Source organism: Onychostoma macrolepis, chromosome 03 (assembly GCF_012432095.1).
Source record: "Onychostoma macrolepis isolate SWU-2019 chromosome 03, ASM1243209v1, whole genome shotgun sequence".
In the NCBI taxonomy this organism is placed as follows: domain Eukaryota; kingdom Metazoa; phylum Chordata; class Actinopteri; order Cypriniformes; family Cyprinidae; genus Onychostoma; species Onychostoma macrolepis.
The window spans coordinates 53,142,652-53,166,408 of NC_081157.1; the positions used below are offsets into that span (position 1 = coordinate 53,142,652).

Consider the following 23,757-nt stretch of genomic DNA (forward strand, 5'->3'; position numbering starts at 1 on the left):
TTTAACCATGAGAAACTCAAGGTTAGCTGAACAACGACTCCCAACAATAGCAGTTTGCGCACCAAGCTTTGTTAATGTAAATGCACAATCCACCACCTCTGGTCTTACCGGAGCCATCTAATGTTCTATCCGCCCGGAGTGTGTGGCGTCCCGCTAGCTCAATAGCGGTCTCCGGTATTCCGCTGTTTAACCAGGTTTCCGTGAAGATTAGGACGTTACAGTTCAAAAGTTTCTTGCTGTGTGTGATGCTGAGTCGAATCTCCTCCATTTTGTTCACTAGCGACCGTACATTGGCAAGGAAAATGCTGGGTAAAGAGAGCCGGTGTGGTGTTGGCCTTAGCTTAGCTCTTAGTCCTCCGCGCTTCCCCCGCCTTTGTTTACGATCTCGACGCCGCCTGCGAGCACTTCCGCCCGGCCGGGTAGGGTGCATAGCCTCGGGTGTCCTTGCGATCTCAGGAAGGAGTCGAAGATTGTCCATAAAAGTGTCGGAAATTCGCAAACCGATATCCAAAAGCTCACAACGGGTGTACGATGTAAAGGCACAACTGTTCTGCACGAACAGGCCCGAGATGATTAAGAAAAATACCGCAAAATTGCAAAATCTGGAGAGACCCAGAGCCTCGCGATGTACTCGCGCCGCCATCTTGGGTTAGATGGTGCTTTGGAATCAATCTTCTTTCAGGAAACATGGACTTTCCTGAAAGTTTATGGAGTTTATGATGATCAGAAATTAAATGCTTCAAAAAACGTTCTACCCTGTGTTACAACTGGCGAGAATACAATGTTCACTATCTGAATCCAGGGGCGCGGGGAGATGTTTTAGGTTGGGGGTGCTGTACGTACGTACACACGTAAATAATTTTACTTATTGCATATAGTGGCAATTATCTGCACCTCTGCATTGTAATACATTATTGTAATGATACAGAAGCAGGAACTGCCAGACTATAAACTGAAATCTTGAAGGTTGTCCTTAGCAGGACTAGAACCCATATCTTCTGGACACAGAGCTGGTGTTCTTCCTAAGTGAGCTAACCTAAGTTGAGGATTTTGAGACCCAAGTGCAGAGGAATCACAATTGGGAGACGAGAGGTATAACTTCAAGTGGCTTTACTTGTAGAAGGTCAAAAAGGGCAAGAAACAAAGTACAAACAAAACCAGAAGCAAAGCTTCCAATAGTTACAAAAAGGGAAAACAAAACAAGCACGATGGCTTACAAAGACTCACGGTCTGCAACAGGATACACAGGTAGGTAGGCTCAAGATTGAACAAAAAACAATGGCTAAAGGCAACTTAAATAGAGCCCTACACAGGTGAGTATCATCAACAATAATTGCTAGGCACAGAGTTCTTGCTAATGGTTGCCCCCTGGCAACTGGGAGGAAGATTGCAGGCAACAGACATCCTGCGCCCCCTTGTGGCTGGGAGCAATACTGCTCATCATGGCAGAAGTATGACCCTTAGTGGTTGGAGGAAGTATTGCTGGCTAAAGTCTTACAGGAGCCCCCTCTTGATGAACGGCTCCTGACGTTCCTTTTAGTGCTGTTTGACTGTTGTCGTTGGAAGTCCCTGATGAGCTCTGGGTCCAGTATGTCTCTGGCTGGTACCCACGAGCTCTTCTGGACCATAGCCTTGCCAGTCAACCAAATATTGGACCCCTCCCGTACTTTTGCGCATGTTCAAAAGTCTCTCCACGGAGTAAGCTGGTTGCCCCTCCACCATCTGAGGAACTGGAGGTGGTCTAACTGCAGGAGACAAAGGAGAGTAGATGACAGGTTTGAGACATGAAACATGGAATGTGGGGTGTATGCATAGACCTGGGCAGTAGGAGTCGGTAAGAGACTGGGTTTATTTTCTTGAGAATCTTGAAAGGTCCAATGTATCTAGGACCTAGTTTCCGTGACTCGAGGCGCAATGGGAGATTTCTAGTCGAAAGCCACACTCTCTGCCCCGGACGGAGTGACGGACCGATCCGCCGACGTCGATTGGCCTGTTTCTGCTGTTCCGGGATGACTTTAACAGGGCTGCCCGAGCTCTCCGCCAGACCCCCGGCACCTCCGGACTAACTGGGCCGGTGCTGGAACCTGTGCTTGAAGGTCCTGTTCAGAAAACAGAGAGGGGGGGAACCCAAACTGGCATTCAAATGGGGACATACCCAATGATGAGTGATGGAGGGTGTTATGGGCAAATTCTGCCCAGACCAGCTGGGAACTCCACATACTGGTTGTTCGAGACCAGACACCTGAGGGTCTTTTCAATCTCCTGGTTCACTCTCTCTGTCTGGCCATTGGACTGGGGATGGAACCCTGAGGACAAACTGATGGTGGAACCGATTAGACGTCCAAAAGCCTTCCAGAATCTTGAGGTTTCATTAAAAGGACCAAACTGAAATCTTTTAAAATAAAAACTCTCCCAATGAAAAGCCACCTGATGTTGATGTTTCTTGGCCAATGTTTTGGTTATGTTTTTAAAGTTCTTTAAAGACTTCTTAAAAAAGTTATGCTTCCCTTCGTACCTCATGCACGACATGTGTATAAGTGGACCCACTTTCCTAATGCATCTAGGATAATGGATCATTAGATTAGATTAGATTCAACTTTATTGTCATTACACAAGTACAGGTACAGGGCAACGAAATGCAGTTTAGGTCTAACCAGAAGTGCAATAGCAGCAAGTGCAGTATATACAATGGTTAAATAAGTGCAGGACAAGGATATGTACTGAATATATGTATAAATATATATAGAAAGATGGTTATTAATATAAACAGAATTTACAGGTGAATATGTATAGTGAATAAATATACAGATGGCTATTACTATAAACAGAATTTACAGGTGATATGTACTATCAATATAATATATATACAGATGACTATTACTATAAACAAGGTGTAAAAGTGCAGTGGAAGTGATTGCATATTACAATTAGACATACGGTGCAAAATGTTAATGTAAACATTGATAATGTAAACAACATTATTTTGGCAGTGCAAATGAGCATAGTCCAATTTAGGTATGGTAGTGCAAGATACAAAAGTAAACAGTTGTTACTGTGATAAAAATTTACATTCAGTAGTGCAAATAAGGCAGATGTGAGGTAGGAGAGAAGAGTTAATAATATATGAGGAAGTGGATCAACGGGGTTAGAGTTCAGTAAAGAGACAGCTCTGGGAAGAAACTGTTCTTTAGTCTGCTGGTCCTGGTCCGGAGGCACCTGAAACGCCACCGGAGGGCAGGAGAGAAAACAGTCTGTGGGCTGGGTGAGAGGAGTCCTTAAGGATGCTGCGAGCTCGATGCAGACAGCGTTTCCTCTGGATGTGTTCGATGGCAGGTAGTGGAGTCCCTGTGATGCGCTGGGCAGTTTTCACCACCGCTGCAGTGCCTTGCGCTCCGCAACAGAGCAGCTCCCATACCATACTGTGACACAGTTGGTCAGGATGCTTTCTATTGCGCAGCGATAGAAGTTCACCAGGATAGCAGAGGAGAGCTGATTCTTCCTCAGTGTCCTCAGAAAGAAGAGGCGCTGGTGAGCCTTCTTGACCAGGCTGGAGGTGTTGGTTTTCCACAACATGTCCGCCGAGATGTGGATCCCCAGGAACTTGAAACTGGAGACACGCTCAACAGCCATTCCATTGATGTGGATGGTGTCGTGTGTGCCTCTTGACTCCTTCCTGAAGTCCACGATGAGCTCCTTCGTTTTGGTGGTGTTGAGGAGCAGGTTATTTTCAGTGCACCATGTGGCCAGGTGCTGGATCTCCTCCCTATAGGCAGTCTCATCGTTGTTACTGATGAGGCCAATCACCGTGGTGTCGTCTGCAAACTTGACGATGGAATTAGATCCATACACAGGCTTGCAGTCGGAGGTGAAGAGGGAGTAAAGAAACGGGCTTAGCACACAGCCCTGTGGTACACCAGTGTTAAGTGTGATGGATGTGGAGCAGGTGAATCCTGATCGAACATTCTGGGGTCTGTTGGTCAGGAAGTCCAAAATCCAGTTACACATTGAGGTATTGATGCCCAGGTCTCCAAGTTTGGCTATTAACTTGGTTGGGATGACAGTGTTGAATGCTGAGCTGAAGTCAACAAACAGCATACGTGCATAAGTGTTCTTATTGTCCAGGTGAGTGAGCACAGAGTGCAGTGCCATGGAAACTGCGTCCTCTGTGCTCCTATTGCTACGGTAGGCAAACTGGTGTGAGTCCAATGTGGATGGTAGAGAGTCTTTTAGGTGTTCCAGGACCAGCCGCTCAAAGCACTTCATGACGATGGGTGTGAGTGCTACAGGGCGGTAGTCATTAGGGCACCTCGGACTAGAGTGTTTTGGCACTGGCACAATGGAAGTGCATTTAAAGCATGTTGGTACGGCTGCTTGGGCAAGAGACAGGTTGAAAATGTCTGTAAAACCCCAGCGAGCTGCTCCGCACATGCCCTGAGAACACGACCAGGGATGTTGTCTGGTCCAGCAGCCTTGTGCGCGCTGATCCGGCTCAGTGCCTTGCAGACATCTGTGGAGGAGAGTATGATTGGTGGGTGGTCAGCTGAGGGATTGAGCTTGGTGGCAGTTTCTCTGTTGTCTCTTTCAAAGCGAGCATAAAAGTAATTTAGCTCGTTCAGGAAGTTGACATCAGTGGCTGCGGGGGTGGAGTGGGTGGGTTTGTAGTCACTGATGGCCTGAATGCCCTGCCACATGCGTCGAGGGTCAGAGTTGGAAAAGTGTCCCTCTATCTTTAGCTTGTAGCAGTGCTTGGCCTTTTTGATGCCCCTCTTCAGGTTTGCTCTGGATGTGCTGTAGGCTTGTGCATCTCCTGATCTGAAGGCAGTGTTGCGTGACTTCAACAGGAGTCGCACTTCCTTGTTCATCCAAGGCTTCTGATTTGGATATGTGGTGATCTGTTTCTGGGTTGTAACACTGTCAATGGTGATATTGATATGATCCAATACAGAGGAGGTGTAAGAGTCAATGTCTGTGTGAGCGCCACTGGTGGCTTGAGAAGCAAACATACAGTCTGTGTGTAGAAACTTTTCCTGGAGTGTGGAATCTGCCCCGCAGGCCACACCTTGATGGTCTTCACTGATGGCTTCACACGGTTGATGAGGGGTGCATATTTGGGGTGAGGAACAAAGAAAGGTGATCTGACTGTCCCAGGTGGGGAGGGGTGTCGCAACGTAAGCTCCAGCCATGTTTGTGTAAACATGGTCTAAGGTTTTGTTTCCTCTGGTGTGACAGGAAACATGCTGGTGAAACTTGGGTAGCACTGACTTTAAGTTTGAGTGATTAAAGTCACCTGCAACAATAAAAGCCGCTTCCGGGTGATCAGTCTGTTGTTTACTGATGGCTGCGTGAAGTTCTTTCATAGCAAGCTTGGCATCAGCATCCGGGGAATATAGGCTGCAGTTATAATGGTGGAAGTGAACTCCGCGGTAGATAAACGGTCTACATTTAACCATGAGAAACTCAAGGTTAGCTGAACAATGACTCCCAACAATAGCAGTTTGCGCACCAAGCTTTGTTAATGTAAATGCACAATCCACCACCTCTGGTCTTACCGGAGCCATCTAATGTTCTATCCGCCCGGAGTGTGTGGCGTCCCGCTAGCTCAATAGCGGTCTCCGGTATTCCGCTGTTTAACCAGGTTTCCGTGAAGATTAGGACGTTACAGTTCAAAAGTTTCTTGCTGTGTGTGATGCTGAGTCGAATCTCCTCCATTTTGTTCACTAGCGACCGTACATTGGCAAGGAAAATGCTGGGTAAAGAGAGCCGGTGTGGTGTTGGCCTTAGCTTAGCTCTTAGTCCTCCGCGCTTCCCCCGCCTTTGTTTACGATCTCGACGCCGCCTGCGAGCACTTCCGCCCGGCCGGGTAGGGTGCATAGCCTCGGGTGTCCTTGCGATCTCAGGAAGGAGTCGAAGATTGTCCATAAAAGTGTCGGAAATTCGCAAACCGATATCCAAAAGCTCACAACGGGTGTACGATGTAAAGGCACAACTGTTCTGCACGAACAGGCCGAGATGATTAAGAAAAATACCGCAAAATTGCAAAATCTGAGAGACCCAGAGCCTCGCGATGTACTCGCGCCGCCATCTTGGGTTAGATGGTGCTTTGAATCAATCTTCTTTCAGGAAACATGGACTTTCCTGAAAGTTTATGGAGTTTATGATGATCAGAAATTAAATGCTTCAAAAACGTTCTACCCTGTGTTACAACTGGCGAGAATACAATGTTCACTATCTGAATCCAGGGCGCGGGAGATGTTTTAGGTTGGGGTGCTGTACGCACGTACACACGTAAATAATTTTACTTATTGCATATAGTGGCAATTATCTGCACCTCTGCATTGTAATACATTATTGTAATGATACAGAAGCAGGAACTGCCAGACTATAAACTGAAATCTTGAAGGTTGTCCTTAGCAGGACTAGAACCCATATCTTCTGGACACAGAGCTGGTGTTCTTCCTAAGTGAGCTAACCTAAGTTGAGGATTTTGAGACCCAAGTGCAGAGGAATCACAATTGGGAGGCGAGAGGTATAACTTCAAGTGGCTTTACTTGTAGAAGGTCAAAAAGGCAAGAAACAAAGTACAAACAAAACCAGAAGCAAAGCTTCCAATAGTTACAAAAAGGGAAAACAAAACAAGCACGATGGCTTACAAAGACTCACGGTCTGCAACAGGATACACAGGTAGGTAGGCTCAAGATTGAACAAAAAACAATGGCTAAAGGCAACTTAAATAGAGCCCTACACAGGTGAGTATCATCAACAATAATTGCTAGGCACAGAGTTCTTGCTAATGGTTGCCCCTGGCAACTGGGAGGAAGATTGCAGGCAACAGACATCCTGCGCCCCCTTGTGGCTGGGAGCAATACTACTCATGGCAGAAGTATGACCCCTAGTGGTTGGAGGAAGTATTGCTGGCTAAAGTCTTACAGGAGTCCCCTCTTGATGAACGGCTCCTGACGTTCCTTTTAGTGCTGTTTGACTGTTGTCGTTGGAAGTCCCTGATGAGCTCTGGGTCCAGTATGTCTCTGGCTGGTACCCACGAGCGCTCTTCTGGACCATAGCCTTGCCAGTCAACCAAATATTGGACCCCTCCCCGTACTTTGCGCATGTTCAAAAGTCTCTCCACGGAGTAAGCTGGTTGCCCCTCCACCATCTGAGGAACTGGAGGTGGTCTAACTGCAGGAGACAAAGGAGAGTAGATGACAGGTTTGAGACATGAAACATGGAATGTGGGGTGTATGCGACAGACCTGGGCAGTAGGAGTCGGTAAGAGACTGGGTTTATTTTCTTGAGAATCTTGAAAGGTCCAATGTATCTAGGACCTAGTTTCCGTGACTCGAGGCGCAATGGGAGATTTCTAGTCGAAAGCCACACTCTCTGCCCCGGACGGAGTGACGGACCGATCCGCCGACGCCGATTGGCCTGTTTCTGCTGTTCCGGGATGACTTTAACAGGGCTGCCCGAGCTCTCCGCCAGACCCCCCGGCACCTCCGGACTAACTGGGCCGGTGCTGGAACCTGTGCTTGAAGGTCCTGTTCAGAAAACAGAGAGGGGGGGAACCCAAACTGGCATTCAAATGGGGACATACCCAATGATGAGTGATGGAGGGTGTTATGGGCAAATTCTGCCCAGACCAGCTGGGAACTCCACATACTCGGGTTGTTCGAGACCAGACACCTGAGGGTCTTTTCAATCTCCTGGTTCACTCTCTCTGTCTGGCCATTGGACTGGGGATGGAACCCTGAGGACAAACTGATGGTGGAACCGATTAGACGTCCAAAAGCCTTCCAGAATCTTGAGGTAAACTGGGAACCCCTATCAGACACCATATCCTGAGGAAACCCATGAATCCTAAAGACATGTTGCATGAGAAGTTCTGCCGTCTGGCCTGCTGTAGGAATTTTAGGGGCGGGAATGAGATGACATGCCTTAGAAAATCTGTCGACTACAACAAGTATCACGGTGTTACCTTGAGAGTTGGGTAGGCCACTAACAAAATCCATGGATATGTGGGACCAGGGTCGTCTCGGGATAGGGAGGGGATGTAGTTTACCTTGAGGGAGGGCTCTAGGTTCCTTATTTTGGGCGCAAGTGGAACAAGCAGCAACCATTCTCCGGACATCAGTTCCCATGTTGGGCCACCAAAATTTAGACTGGATCCGCCTCAGGGTTCTTAGGACCCCTGGATGTCCAGATGACGGTGCGGCATGACCCCACTGCAGTACTTCAGACCTGATGGTGTTAGGCACAAAGAGGCGACCCAATGGGCCATTACCTGGGTCAGGTTGGTGAATTTGGGCGTTCCGTACTGCTGTCTCCAAGTCCCACTGGATGCTTGCCAGCACTCTGTACCTTGGTATGATGGGCTCTGACCTGTCCTCCTCTTCCTGGGACTCGAACTGCCTTGACAGAGCATCAGGCTTAATATTCTTGGAGCCAGGTCTGTAAGAGGACAAAGTCAAAACGGTTAAAGAAAAGGGCCCACCGAGCTTGCCGAGGATTTAACCTTTTGGCTCCCTGGATGTAAGTGAGGTTCTTGTGGTCCGTCCAGATCACAAATGGGTGTTTAGCACCCTCCAGCCAGTGCCTCCATTCCTCCAATGCCAACTTAACGGCCAGCAACTCCCGATTCCCAATATCATAGTTCTTCTCTGCTGCTGTCAGTCGACATGAAGAAGGCACAAGGATGGAGTTTATTGTCCTTAGTCGCTCTCTGGGACAAAACTGCTCCCACGCCCACGTCCGATCGTCCACCTCGATAATAAACGGTAACTCAGGATCTGGTAGTGTCAGTATGGGAGTGGAAGTAAACAGCTGTTTGAGTCGTTTGAACGCTTGGTTAGCCTTCTCCGTCCACTGGAAGGGTGTGCCAGACCTCCTGGTGAGAGCTGTGAGAGGTTCTGCAATGGAACTGAAGCCTCGAATAAACCTCCTATAAAAATTGGCGAAACCCAGGAAGCGTTGGACTTGTTTCAATGAATCAGGGTGGGGCCACTCCAGGACTGCACGAACCTTGCTGGGATCCATCTGCACACTGCCACATGACAGGATGAAACCCAAGAAAGTAACTGTAGTGCTGTGGAACTCACTTTTCTCTAGTTTGACGAAGAGGTTGTTCAAGAGCAGACGAGAGAACCTGCCGGACATGTTGAACGTGGTCTTCGTAACTCTGGGAAAATATTAAAATATCATCGAGATAAACAAACACACATTTGTTAAGCATCTCTCTTAGAACATCATTGATAAGGGCTTGGAAGGCGGCCGGGCATTAGCTAGCCGAAGGGCATCACCTGATACTCGTAATGCCCTGTAGGGGTGTTGAAAGCAGTCTTCCATTCGTCCCCTCCCGGATTCTCACCAGGTGGTATGCATTCCGGAGGTCTAACTTAGTGAAGATGGTAGCGCCTGGAGAAGTTCAAAGGCTGTGGCCATAAGTGGTAGTGGATAGCGATTCTTCACTGTGATGTTATTTAGGCCACGATAATCAATGCATGGGCGAAGACCTCCGTCCTTCTTACCTACGAAAAAAAACCCCACCCCTGCCGGTGAAGTGGAAGGCCGAATAAATCCATTATCCAGTGCCTTACAAATGTAATCGTCCATTGCGGACCTCTCTGGAGCAGACAACGAGAACAGTCTACCTCTTGGAGGGCAAGTTCCTGGCAGCAACTCAATGGCGCAATCATAGGGTCGGTGAGGAGGAAGAGTATCGGCCCGGGATTTACTAAACACATCCTGGAGATCGACATATTCCTGGGGGACTCGAGATAGGTCAGGAGAAGAAACAATCAGAGCAGGAGGTGTTAGTTTGACTTGAGGAACGGCTAGTACCTTAGTTCTTGGTGTATTTGACTCATGCTGGTTCCAGAGTTGTCGTTTAGGCCCCCAAAAAGACTCAGGAGATGAAATAATTCCGTCCATTGGACATGCACATCTCCATCTGGTGAAACGGCTAGTTGGCCAGTCAATTTGAGGATTGTGAAAAACAAGCCAAGGGTAGCCGAGGATGACTGGGAACTCGGGTGTGTCTATAATGAGAAAAGAGAGTGATTCTTGATGGGAGTCTATTTCAACTGAAATAGGAATGGTACGGTGTGTTACCTGGCCGGACCCCAGAGGTCTGTTGTCTAGAGATGTTATAGTGAACTTATCCTGGAGAGTTATTAGTGGTATCCTCCAGCTCTTGGCCAGAGTATGGTCCATGAAATTGCCAGCAGCGCCCGAGTCAATAAACGCAGAACTCTTGTGCCAACCACTGCCCCAGGAGAAATGCATCACTGTTGAAAATCCAGCTGAAGATCGGGGGTCAGTTATTTCTCTCGTCTCAGCCCCCCTCTCTCTGGACGAGAAATCTCTTTTCCCACAAGTTCAGGGCAATGAGTTCGAAAATGTCCTATTTCACCACAGTACAGACAGCGCCGCTCCCGCATACGTTTGTCCCGTTCAGATTGTGATAAGCGATTTTTCCCAAGCTGCATGGGTTCTTCTGTGGAAAGAGGCTGGAAAACAGGTTGAACTGGACTGATGTAGCTTTGGGCTGTGAGTCGGTCTTGTTGTTTCTCGGACCTCCTATCCCTAATTCGGTTATCCACTCGAATGGCGACATCAATAAGAGAATCCAAGTTAGGCGCAGGATCTCGGAAAGCCAATTCATCTTTTAGCTCAGGTGCAAGAGCCTGATGAAATGCTGCTTGAAGAGCCTGTTCATTCCAGCCACTCTCAGCTGCCAGAGTACGGAACTCAATAGCCATTTCTGCTACACTGCGTGCTCCTTGGGTGAGTTGAAGTAATCGTTGGTCATTTCCTACTCCTCCTCCTGGATGATGGAAGACCCTCCTCATCTCTGCTAGGAATTGCTCAGAACCAGAAGTGAATGGTGAACAATGTTCCAAGAGAGCCGTAGCCCATTCCAAAGCTCTTCCAGTCAATAAGGTGATGATATAAGCCACCCGACTGCTCTCTGTAGGAAAACTACTGGGTTGAAGTTGGAAGGCTAGAGAGCATTGGGTGATAAAGCCTCGACAGCCCCTGGTATTTCCATCATATCTCTCAGGAGGTGGTAGCCTGGGCTCAAGAAGAGGAACCGCTGGAATTGGTTGAGGTTGAGGAAAGATGGGTAACTCAAGAACCTCCGGAGATGGAGGATTTTGGGGTAAAGCCAGAGAGCTCAAACGCTGAAGTATTTCTGTGAGTATCTGTTCATGATGTTGAATAGCGGTAGCTTGATTGGTGAGCTCGGATAATATTCTCTCCACATTTGACGAAGGGCCTTGACTCTCTGCTGGGTCCATCTTTTGGTTCAATCTTGCTGTAATGATACAGAAGCAGGAACTGCCAGACTATAAACTGAAATCTTGAAGGTTGTCCTTAGCAGGACTAGAACCCATATCTTCTGGACACAGAGCTGGTGTTCTTCCTAAGTGAGCTAACCTAAGTTGAGGATTTTGAGACCCAAGTGCAGAGGAATCACAATTGGGAGACGAGAGGTATAACTTCAAGTGGCTTTACTTGTAGAAGGTCAAAAAGGCAAGAAACAAAGTACAACAAAACCAGAAGCAAAGCTTCCAATAGTTACAAAAGGAAAACAAAACAAGCACGATGGCTTACAAAGACTCACGGTCTGCAACAGGATACACAGGTAGGTAGGCTCAAGATTGAACAAAAAACAATGGCTAAAGGCAACTTAAATAGAGCCCTACACAGGTGAGTATCATCAACAATAATTGCTAGGCACAGAGTTCTTGCTAATGGTTGCCCCCTGGCAACTGGGAGGAAGATTGCAGGCAACAGACATCCTGCGCCCCCTTGTGGCTGGGAGCAATACTGCTCATCATGGCAGAAGTATGACCCTTAGTGGTTGGAGGAAGTATTGCTGGCTAAAGTCTTACAATTATAAAATAGTATGCAATAACTTACTGAGTGTAATTTTAAAATTTTATTTCAAATTATTAAATGGATGCCACCTTATTGGGACAAAAGCCCTCCCTACACCTACCCTAACCCTACCCGATACTGTTCAACTTTTTGATTATTTCCTTCATTTTTATTAAAAAATTAATGCTTTTCTGATGTGATTTGAAATTTGAAAAGAGAGAAAAAAAGATTCGAACCCTGGTCGATCGTGTCAAAAGGAGTGTGACACACGCTTTAGCATCTGCACCACTGAACCTAAACGACTGATGATCGTCTTTTGCAAATTTGCGTATCCCAATCATATGTTTGTGGTTGGAGTTAACGTAAATTGCCTCTGCCAACAACCGGGCTATTTGCATTTAAATATACACTTCTATTTTTTTTTTATATTCCCAACAATTAAACAGTTGCCCACAGAAAAAAACAGGGGGTGCTACAGCACCCTCAGCACCCCTACTTCCCGCGCCTCTGTCTGAAACAAAAGTAGTATCAAATTCCAGTAACCATTGTCCATGTTAACTAGATCTCCAAAGATCAAGGGGGTATTGCGCAGAAGGCACCATGACTGAATAGCATTGAGGCCAAAGTCCTTGCTGCCATCATCAATTTTAACTCCACTTGGTCTGTTCTTTCTTTCACTGTATCCATAGTTGAAGCTCTGAATCCTTTCCGAAAGTATGTCCAATGAAATACAGTCTTTAACCAAGTACTGAAAAAGCAGCTTTTGTGGTGTACCTTGCAAAGGAAGCATGAGAACATTTGAGAAAGACGCTGGGGGGTGGGGGGAGTCAAACCTCAGTGTTCTGAATTCTCACTCGGATTTCCTTGACCCTTGGACTTTCCTTGGCAGTGCCCACATCAATGCCATAAACCGTTGTTTGAATAAACATGTAGAAGTTGCACAAGGCCTCATCATACGACACAGCAAAGACAAAGTGCGCCTTAAAGAGTTCAAAGGCTGCGACAGCTGTCTGCGTCATGCAGGGAATGGCCTTCTGGTCCAGGATGATGTAAAACTTCTGAACGCTACTTCTCTTTTCTCCAGCACAGAGGAGGAAGGGCTGTGTAGATCCAACTCAAGAAATGTCTTGATGCTCGTCCCCACCTAAGAGCATATAATGAGAGATTTTAAACAGTGTTTTCTTTAACAGCTGACAGATCTTTCAGGTTCAAATTCACAAATTCTCATCCTCAGAGGTGTGACATATGGAGAAACATACACAAACAAATAACATTTTTAAAATGTTTTGTTGAGATCTACATTAACCAAAATTAACAAATGCAGTGCAGTGCAGTAATATTGAAAACACAAATACTTTATTCGACAGAATGAGTTGGAGAGCAAACTGAGTGAATAGTAGATAAGGAGATCTTCTGAAATTGACTTGCAGATGAGCGTGGGACTAATGGAAATGTCTTTGCTTACAGATACTTGGAAAATGCTGGAGAGCACACACCTCAGATGACGATGGAGGAGACAGGCGTTGGCGAGGAGAACAGGAGGTAAGTATAACAGGTAAGTGTCTCGTAGATCCAGAGCTTAGGAAAGACAGGAGAATCCCCTACGTTGAGACGAGACCGGACGATGAGTGGGACTGAGGTGTGTGCTTTTATACTGTGGTTAAGTGGCTGTGGTGATGGGGAACAGGTGCAGGTGATTAGTACTCAGGTGAGGGTGCTCTTTGTGATGACGTGGTGGGAGAGCCTGGCTGTTCCGTGACAGTACACCCCCCACCCCCGCCCCACGGCTCGCTCCTCAAGGTGGTCTTCCTCGTCCACGAGGTGCAGATCGATCTGGATGGGAGGCATGGAATTCCTCCATCAGTGTAAGGTCTAGGATGTCGTCTCTGGGAACCCATGATTGTTCCTCCGGGGCGTATCCCTCCCAGTCAACAACATACTCCCGACGACGTCGGGAGTCCAGAATCTCCTTGACCTTGTAGACGGTTCCTTCTTGCAGAATTAGAGGAAGAGGGGGTTCCTCTGTCTGGCCAGGCTCTGTGGTTGGAAAGATGGTGAGGTTTGAGTAGTGATACGTGGAAAGTAGGATGGATGCGGTATTGTGCTGGTAATTGTAATTCATAAGTGACTGCACTGATTTGTCTGAGGATGGTGAAGGGACCAACAAATCTGGGACTTAACTTGCAGCAGGGCAGGCGCATCCGGATGTCCCGAGTTGACAACCATTTACATTTACATTTACATTTATGCATTTGGCAGACGCTTTTATCCAAAGCGACTTACATTGCATTCAAGTTACAGTTTTTACATTTTATCAGCTCTTGCTTTCCCTGGGAATCGAACCCATGATCTTGGCGTTGCTAGCGCCATGCTCTACTATTTGAGCTACAGGAAAGCCAATAGCCTTCTGACCAACCAGACCTTCTGACCTGGCATGTAGGTGGGTGTCTGCGATCTTCTACAGTCGGCTGCCAGCTTGTGTCTGCGCACTGCCCGCTGTAGTTGATGGTGTGCTGCGTCCCAGACCATCTCGCTCTCTCGGAACCAGTAATCAACAGCAGGAACATCCGAGGGTTCCCCAGACCAGGGGGATAGAGGGGGCTGGTACCCGAGTATGCACTGGAAGGGAGTGAGTTCAGTAGATGGTTGACGTAAGGAGTTCTGGGCGTACTCGGCCCAGCCCAGGAACTGGTTCCAAGAGTTCTGGTGGCCGTGGCAGAAGGTTCAAAGGAAGCGCCCAACCTCCTGTACCTTTCTTTCCGTCTGCCCGTTGGATTGAGGGTGATATCCCGATGAGAGGCTGATGGTCACACCTAGGAGTGAGAAGAATGATTTCCATACTCTTGAGACAAACTGGGGCCCACGATGTTTTCAGGGATGCCAAAGTGTCTGAACACATGATTGAACAGTAATTCTGCAGTCTTCATAGCAGTGGGCAGACCTCTGAGAGGGAGAAGACGGCATGATTTATAGAAACGGTCTACAACTACCAATATGCAGGTATTACCGTCAGACTCGGGCAGGTCCGTGATGAAATCCACTCCCAGGTGTGACCACGGTCGGTTAGGTATAAGCAGAGGTAGGAGATTGCCAGATGGAAGATGGCGGGGGCTTTTGGAGATGGCGCAGTCCTTACATCCTTGTACGAACCTTCTCACATCCCTAGACATGTTGGGTCACCAGAAGCGATCCTTTAGCAGCGAGAGGGTGCTGTTGGTCCCTGGGTGGCCAGTGCCCAGTGATGTGTGGGTGGAGTGAATCAGAGGGGTGCGTTGGGTTCTGGGTACGTATGGGAGACCTGGTGGGCAGCCCGACGGAGTATTGCCTGGAGCATTGGGTGTGGAGGCTGGAGGGGAGGTCCACTCGATGGTGCTGACAATGAGTTCTTTGGGAACGATGTTTTCGATTTCTTCCTTTTCTTCAGCTGAAGCATAGATATGTGATAAACTCTCCGCCTTGACATTCTTTGGGCCTGGGCGATAAGACATGGTGAAAAACAAAGCCCATCAAGCTTGACGAGGATTGAGTCTTTTAGCATCATGAAGATATTGTAAATTCTTGTGGTCCGTGTGTACCAGAAATGGATGAGCTGCTCCCTCCAGCCAATGCCTCCATTCTTCCAAGGCGAGTTTGATGGCGAGGAGTTCCCTGTTGCCAATGTCATAATTCCTCTCCGCCGAGCTGAGTTTACGGGAAAAGAAGGCACATGGATGGGGTTTGGCTGGGTACCCCTGCTGCTGTGAAAGCACCGCTCCTACTCCTGTGGTTGAGGCATCTACTTCGAGCATGAATGGTTTCTTCGGGTCTGGATGAATGAGAATTGGAGCGGTGGTAGAATGTTTCCTTCAAGGTATTGAAGGCTTCAGTGGCTGCTGGTGTCCAGGACAGAGACTTGGACCTGTTGTTGAGCAGATCAGTCAGGGGACTAGAAACTGCTACTTTATGGATGAAACGTGGATAGAAGTTTGCGAACCTAAGAAAGCGTTGAAGTTCCTTCACTGTGTTGGGTACTGGCCAGGTGGTGATAGCCGTTACCTTCCCCTCGTCCATCTTTATACCACCGCTATCAATGATGTAGCCCAGAAAATGTACTGATGATGGAGCATTTTTCGGCTTTGAGGAAGAGTTGGTACTTCCTGAGACGTTTGAGGACCTCCGCAACATGGTGGCGATGGTCGGCCAGGTTCCGGGAATAAATGAGGATATCATCAATGTACACGATGACAAACTGATGAAGGAAATCCCGGAACACCTCGTGCATAAAATCCTGGAATACGGAGGGGGCGTTTACCAGTCCATACGGCATGACAATATATTCATAATGGCCGGTAGGGGTCACGAATGCGGAATCTGAACTTTCTGATTCCACTGATGAAAATGACAACTCAGGGCATGAGGGCTCAGAGAAATCTGTCTCAGCTTGCGGAACATTATCTTAGAATCACATACAGCACACAAGACAATACGAAGACATCATATATTGTGAAGAAAGAATACAAACTAGATTATACATTTTTGAATATGGCAGCAGTTCATGAGTTTCTTACCTGATTTATCACCATCCAAAATTTTGAAGGACACCTTCGATGTTCTCACAAGCTCATCAAAAATATCAGCATCAACATCAACTCCTGCAGAGTCTTTGAGAACCACATTGGCCCCATGCGGCAAGTTGAACTTTGCAGAAGCTTAAAGGTAGAAACAAATACAATAGGAACGTGAGGGCATGCCTGGGGGTGCAAGAAGCCGTAGCCATTCCATCCCCTTAGCCCATGGCTTTCAATATGGTATTCAAAGCAGGGCACCTTCGCGGGTAGACCAACCCTCTCAGCTCCCCTGGAGATGAGTGAGTTTAGAGAAATGTTAAAACAGCAGCAAGAACAGTTAACTCAGCTTGCCCAAAGTATTGCTCGGTTACGAAACCCACCGCATGGTTTGAGCAGTAGGTGGTGGCTTAGTGATATGCAGAAGGTGCCAAAAACCTGGTCATTTTGTGAGAGACTGTGACGGGGAACGGGTCCCCGCTTGCTCTCCCTCGGTTACTCGAACCAACACAACATCGTCTCGTTCAGGGGCGGGAAACTAGTTCCCACCGAATTGTCAAGCCACAGCTTGGTATGGGAACAGTCTGGCTCTGATATTCCATGTAGAGGTGATTCAGTGTCACATTTAATGTCATCTTGCCCTCATTTGTTGGTAGCTATGGGTGGTGTGTCAGTCCCTTGTTTAGTTGATACAGGGTCAATGGTTTCCACTATCACCGAAAGCTGCTTTTGAGAGCATTTTGAGCCTCAGGGTCAAGATCGTCTTAAGACTTGTCAATGGTTACAGCTTAGGACTGCTAATGGGTTGTCCATCCCTTATATAGGATGTATGGAGTTGTACGTTGAGCTATGTGGAAAGTTTTTTTTTTCCAAAATGTGGTGTTTTGGTAGTCCGGGACCCAAGTATTGGTGCCCAAGCACCAGGTGTATTGGGGATGAATGTATTGGGCCGTTGCTACCAGGAACATTTCAGGCAGCACGGGCCTTCACTCTTCGAGTCACTACCAACGTCGACTGTACCTAAGGTAGTCTTTTAGGCATTGCAAAATTGCCACCAGGTGAACAATCAGCCCCCTTTTGAGAAGACTGGTACAGTGAAGGTACGTGGTTCTCGAGCGGGTCGTATCCCTGGTGGCACTATCAAATTAGTAGCGGCCACCTGTTCGGAACATTACTCTGGTGGCGTAGTACTTCTTGAGCCTCCCGAAGGTGGGCTCCCAATGGGGCTCGCAGCCCACACCAGTACGGTCTGTCTCGTATTTTCTTTATGACCGCGAAAAGAACAAAATATACTCCATGAGTTTTGATCGTACAGAAAAGAACAAGGTATCGTTTGAAACTGCAAAGGGTCTACTTTTATTTGTGTATAGTCATAATAACAACAAAATAATGTGCTTTTAAAAAATAAAGAAATAAATAGGGTGCGTTGTCTCCGTCACCTCTCTTTCACAGAAACGTAAATAAAACAACATGAATCTCCGCGAATACTCAACTCAAATACATGAGAAATATATGTATAGAAATCTTGAAATGTCTACTTTTAAATGAAGTAAGTCACATCCAAAACAAATATTCTCTGTTGAAGCAATCCGTCAGAAACCAACGCGATGTCCAGTTTTCCCGTCTCAACTCATTAAAGGTGTGTTGGACTTGAAACGGTGCTGCGCAGAATGATCAGTGTATAATAATAATAATAATAATAATGTTTAATTTGTTTAGCACCTTTCCCAAGCTCAAGGACACTTCACAATGTCAAAAACAATGTAAGAAATCAGTACATACATAGATGGACAGTAGACATTTGCCAAGTCCAGGACATGCGATTGCAGTTGCAAACCATAGTAGTAATACAGATAGTCAAATACAGCAAACAATCAGATACAGCATTAAACCATAACAGTTCAAGAAGAAACAGATAATGACCGATAATATTGGTTGAACAGATCCGTTTTGAGTTTTGACTTAAATTCGTGCAGTGTGGTTACTGTCCGGAAATACGGGGCAATGAGTTCCAAAGTTTAGGAGCCATAACAGAGAAAGTTCTCCCACTTATAGATGAGAGGTGAAATCTTGGAACACAAATAAGTTCCCCTCCAGATGATCGAAGTAGACGAGAAGGGGTATATGGAGAAAGCAGGTCAGAGAGATAAGTAGGTGCAAGACCGTGAAGTGACTTAAAGGTAAGCAGAAGAATTTTATAAATGATACGAGAGGACACGGGTAGCCAGTGGAGGTTAAAAAGAAGAGTGATATGAGCAGACCATTTGGTGTAAGTTAACATTCTTGCAGCAGAGTTTTGAATATATTGCAAATGGGAGATGGAGCGTGCTGGTAATACAGAAAAACAGAGCGTTACAGTAGTCAAGGCGAGATGTGATAAATGCGTGCACTATGATTCAACATCTTTTGGGCTCATGAAGGTACGGAGTTTGGAAATACGTCGAAGTTGAAAAAATGCAGTTTTTGAGAGTTTGCTAATATAAGCATCTTTAGTGACATTTAGTGAAGAATTAAGAATGATACCTAAGTTTTTGACGGTGGCAGTTGGAAAAATTGATGTAGCTTCAAGGTCAATTTTAAGGGGGTTAGTTATGTTCTTTGTTACAGTTGGGGGGCCAACAAGTAAAACTTCTGTTTTTGTCAAGTTCAAGCTGAGAGATTTGGAGTTAAGCGAGGTTTTTAACTCGTTGACACATGTCAATAAAGTAGCAGTCTGGTGAATAGAGTCAGGTCAGCAAGAAGTATATATTTGAATATCATCGGCATAGCAGTGATACTGAAAACCGTGGCGGCGAATGATTTGTCCAAGGGGCATAATAATGGCCCTAGAACTGAGCCCTGTGGCATACCCTGTTTAAGAGGGACAGTGGTAGATTTGCAGATATGCATAGTGATGTAGTGTTGTCTGTCCGTCAAATAGGAGGAAAGCCAGGCTAATGCAGCTCCCGAGATGCCAATCTCTGAGAGGCGCATGAGTAGTAGATTATGAGAGACAGTGTCAAAAGCTGAGCTAAGGTTGAGTAATAAGAGTAGGTTGTTTATAACCCTTACTAAAGCAGTTTCAGTACTGTGTTGCAAATGAAAACCTGACTGAAATATATCAAAGTGTTTGTTGTGAGCTAGAAATGACTGCAACTGAGTGGCTTTTTCATGATTTTAGAAACAAATGGTAGGTGGTATGGTAGATGGTAGTGTATGACATCAAAGTATCGCAAGAATAAGCACAAATGTCAGGGCATTTTAAAGGATTCTATTTTGCGACTTCACATAATATGTAATTACGTTGAAAAGGTCACGCTTGACATAGGCGGAAGTACCGAGTCAGTGTTTACAAGTTGAACGTGCAAATACTAAGTCAAACGGCGTTTACAAAAAAAGGAAGTTAAAAGGTAAAACAACGATGTCGGACGATTTCTTCTTCTTTTTCTAGCTTTATGGCAGATCGCAGACTTATAAGTGCTGTCAGACGATTTTGAACTTGGAGGAGAAGATGAGATGGAACCTACGTCAAGCGTGACCTTTTCAACGTAATTACGTATTACGTGAAGTCGCAGAAAAGAGCAAGGTGAGCATTTGTGTTTATAAAGCATATACATTTTTTTTGTTTTTAAATGACCGCTCGTTTCACTAGATAAGACCCTTATTCATCATCGTGTATCGTTCATAGCCCTTTGAAGCTGCACTGAAACTGTAATTTTGAACTTCAACCGTTTGGAGTCCATTGAAGCTAACTATATGGAGAAAACTCCTGGAATGTTTTCATCAAAAACCTTAATTTCTTTTCGACCGAAGAAAGAAATACATAAACATCTTGGATGACATGGGGGTGAGTAAATTATCAGGAAATTTTAATTTGAAAGTGAACTAATCCTTTAAAACTTCTCCAGGCCCCCACGGGCACACATTAACCAGTTATTAGAGACCCAAGCGATCCTAGAAAGTTGTAGTCTTTATATGCTTCTCCAATCGTGCTTGTGAAGAAATTTTGCCGATTTTATTGCTTTCCTCACATTGCTGGCCAGACGAAAAATTTTGCTTAATTGGAAAATTTCCTAACCCCCATCACACTCTTGGTGGATTAAAGACACCCTATATTTCATTAAAAACATTAGAAATTTACCAAAAAAAAAAAAAAAAAGACTTTCTTTTCACTGGCCGAGTACACCATTGTCTAACATTCGGAAGCCCTTTGAAGCTTACATACAAACTCTGCAAACTCTTAGTTTGTCTGATTAAGCCCTTTTCATTCCAGCTATAAATTTCATTTCTGTATTGATTTGTAGAATTCAGTTTTAAGTACACCTAATACTTTGTCTCAGTATCTCCTAATTTTCCATTATCTTCTGATGTCAATGTACTTTCTTAACTACTTCCACTATTACTTTCTCTTTTATCATTGTTATTTTTAAATGTATTTCTTTATTCTTTATTTTTATTATTTGTTGTTTTATTTCACCCTGAATGTATTTTAAGAAATCATAAATCTCATATATGTATGTATGTGTATATATATATATATATATATATATATATATATATATATATATATATATAATATTATTATTATTATTATTATTATTATTATATATAAGTGTTGAATCATTTACGAAATCTGATGTAGTTCAAACTCTTTCATTTCCAGTTATTTTTTAGCACAACATCCCTATGTATTTCACCAAGAATTTAACTCTGAACATCGCTGACATGTTTTATTATTTGTATTTGAATATGTCTGCACATTTCTGATTTTAGCGTATGAATGGGACTTTTATTTTGGAGGGGAGATATGACATCATAAGGCTGTGCCAGGCTCCTGCTCTGTTGTGATTTGTCTGAAGAAAGGTTTGTGTTTTGAGCATTTGAAGTGTTCCAAACTGTTCTGGCAATTTTATGCTTTTAATGAGAACTCTTAAATTAATGTTTTATTACTGAATGTAACATTGTAATGCTTTATATAACATTTTAGAACTTTATTTTGGAGCAAAGTGCATCCACATATGAGTAACATTTAGTTTGGATTTATTTTTCTTCTGTTAATTATTCTCATCTTGTTCAAACTCACAGAAAAACATCCACGTGACACACTATTATAAAGATGGCGTTTATTAAAGAGGAGAGTGCAGACATTAGGATTTCAGAAGTATTCAGCATCAAACATGAAGATACTGAGGAACAAACAGGTCGGTCTCTTTCTCAAAGCTGAACTCAGTCATTTGATTCTTATTCACAATACAGCTATAACAGAAATGAATGATATTTCTGAAGTATGTCATATGATTTTCATAAATTATGGCTTTTATTTGGCCTGGAGTGTAGGCTAAAGGGATAGCTCACCCAAAAATGAAAATTACCCCATAATTTACTCACCCTCAAGCGGGGCAGGCCCTGGCTAATTTGCTGCCCTAGGCAAGATTTTACCTGGTGCCCCTTGCCTCACATTAACATTAGTTAATATTAGCTAACTTGAACTAACAATGAACAATACATTTGTAACAGTATTTATTATTTTTGTTAGTGTTAGTTATTGACAGTTAACCTTATTTCAAATTGTTTCCAGTGAAACTATAAAATATAGGTGCTGCCTAAGGCCCCATTTACACTGTCAGTTAAATGTGACCCAATTCCAATTTTTTGCCCATATGTGACACAGATCAGATCTGTCCCATGACAGTGTAAACAGGAAAAAAACACATGCATTCGGATATAGCGAGATCGGTTTCAGGCCTCATTCATATGTGGAAATAATTCGGATATAAATCGGATATGTGCCAATGCGACTGTCATGTAAACAGGCAGATCGGATTTTATGAGGCATCGCGCTCTGTGCGTCATTAAAACTGCGAAAATTTAGTACTGCGCCATGGTTTAATGACGTCATATGGGACCCAGGCTGGCAAAATGAGTGTAAATGTGCACAGGCTATTTTGAGCTACAGGCAAACAAATAAAAAAAAAAGAAAAATGTCGATTTTAGTCGAATTTGAGGATTTCACAAAAAATTTGTTCATTAAGCCCTCGTTTAGCAGTCCCAATGCTCCAAATAGTAATTAAACATCTAAAAGTATCTTTAATTATATATTTTCTGAGAGGATTACCTTTTCTCCGCTCGCTTCTCGCGCTGACTGTCATCTGAAGAGCACGCACAGAATTACAGTATTTCAGTATTCCCGCAAACATAATCTGTTCTGTCTTAAGTGAAAAACATCTGATGTGTAACTTTATATGATTTGTGCATTACAGGTGGCCGTACTGTCTCAATGTTATCTATCAGTAGCCTAAAAAAAAAGAGGGAATCACTCGTAGCACTTCATTTAACTGCTTTTGTAGTTGTTAGTTAGTTTTGTAGTGATTTTTACATTTGATAATTTATTTCTCGTAGGCTATATGAATGCTTTTTTTATTTAGATGTAAAATGATAAAGGTAATGCATTCTTTCTAGGCTATTTGTTCCTATACTGTTTTTTTTTTTTTTTCATCTGTTCTTATGTATAATATTAAAGATAAAACAAAAAACAGCTATATTGTGATTATTAATATGGTAGACTAATTATTAATAAGAAAAGAACTGGAGGAAAACTTTAATCTTTCTCATAATCAACCTTGCTGACTCTATATTGACATTCCAAAAAAATCATACAACATTTTGAAGGTCTTTTAATGGAGAATATGAATATATATATATATACAGTGAGGAAAATAAGTATTTGAACACCCTGCTATTTTGCAAGTTCTCCCACTTAGAAATCATGGAGGGGTCTGAAATTGTCATCGTAGGTGCATGTCCACTGTGAGAGACATAATCTAAAAAAAAAAAATCCAGAAATCACAATGTATGATTTTTAACTATTTATTTGTATGATACAGCTGCAAATAAGTATTTGAACACCTGAGAAAATCAGTGTTAATATTTGGTACAGTAGCCTTTGTTTGCAATTACAGAGGTCAAACGTTTCCTGTAGTTTTTCACCAGGTTTGCACACACTGCAGGAGGGATTTTGGCCCACTCCTCCACACAGATCTTCTCTAGATCAGTCAGGTTTCTGGCCTGTCGCTGAGAAACACGGAGTTTGAGCTCCCTCCAAAGATTCTCTATTGGGTTTAGGTCTGGAGACTGGCTAGGCCACGCCAGAACCTTGATATGCTTCTTACAGAGCCACTCCTTGGTTATCCTGGCTGTGTGCTTCGGGTCACTGTCATGTTGGAAGACCCAGCCTCGACCCATCTTCAATGCTCTAACTGAGGGAAGGAGGTTGTTCGCCAAAATCCATGGCCCCGCTCATCCTCTCCTTAATACAGTGCAGTCGCCCTGTCCCATGTGCAGAAAAACACCCCCAAAGCAT

The 23,757-nt window shown here is 44.6% G+C and overlaps 1 protein-coding gene across 2 annotated transcripts in view; it reads left to right on the forward strand.

The window, feature by feature from the left end:
* LOC131536533 (gastrula zinc finger protein XlCGF8.2DB-like) overlaps nt 1–23,757 on the forward strand; it is a 61,580-nt gene that overhangs the window by 25,871 nt on the left and 11,952 nt on the right. The window contains exons 1-3 of one of the 2 annotated variants that reach the window (XM_058769531.1): nt 20,091–20,244; nt 21,171–21,260; nt 21,483–21,598. In XM_058769531.1, coding sequence (XP_058625514.1) covers nt 21,514–21,598 — 85 coding nt within the window. In that variant the 5' untranslated portion in view covers nt 20,091–20,244; nt 21,171–21,260; nt 21,483–21,513. Of the gene's footprint in view, nt 1–20,090; nt 20,245–21,170; nt 21,261–21,482; nt 21,599–23,757 lie in introns of those variants that run through there. The other variant, XM_058769532.1, reaches the window with a different exon arrangement.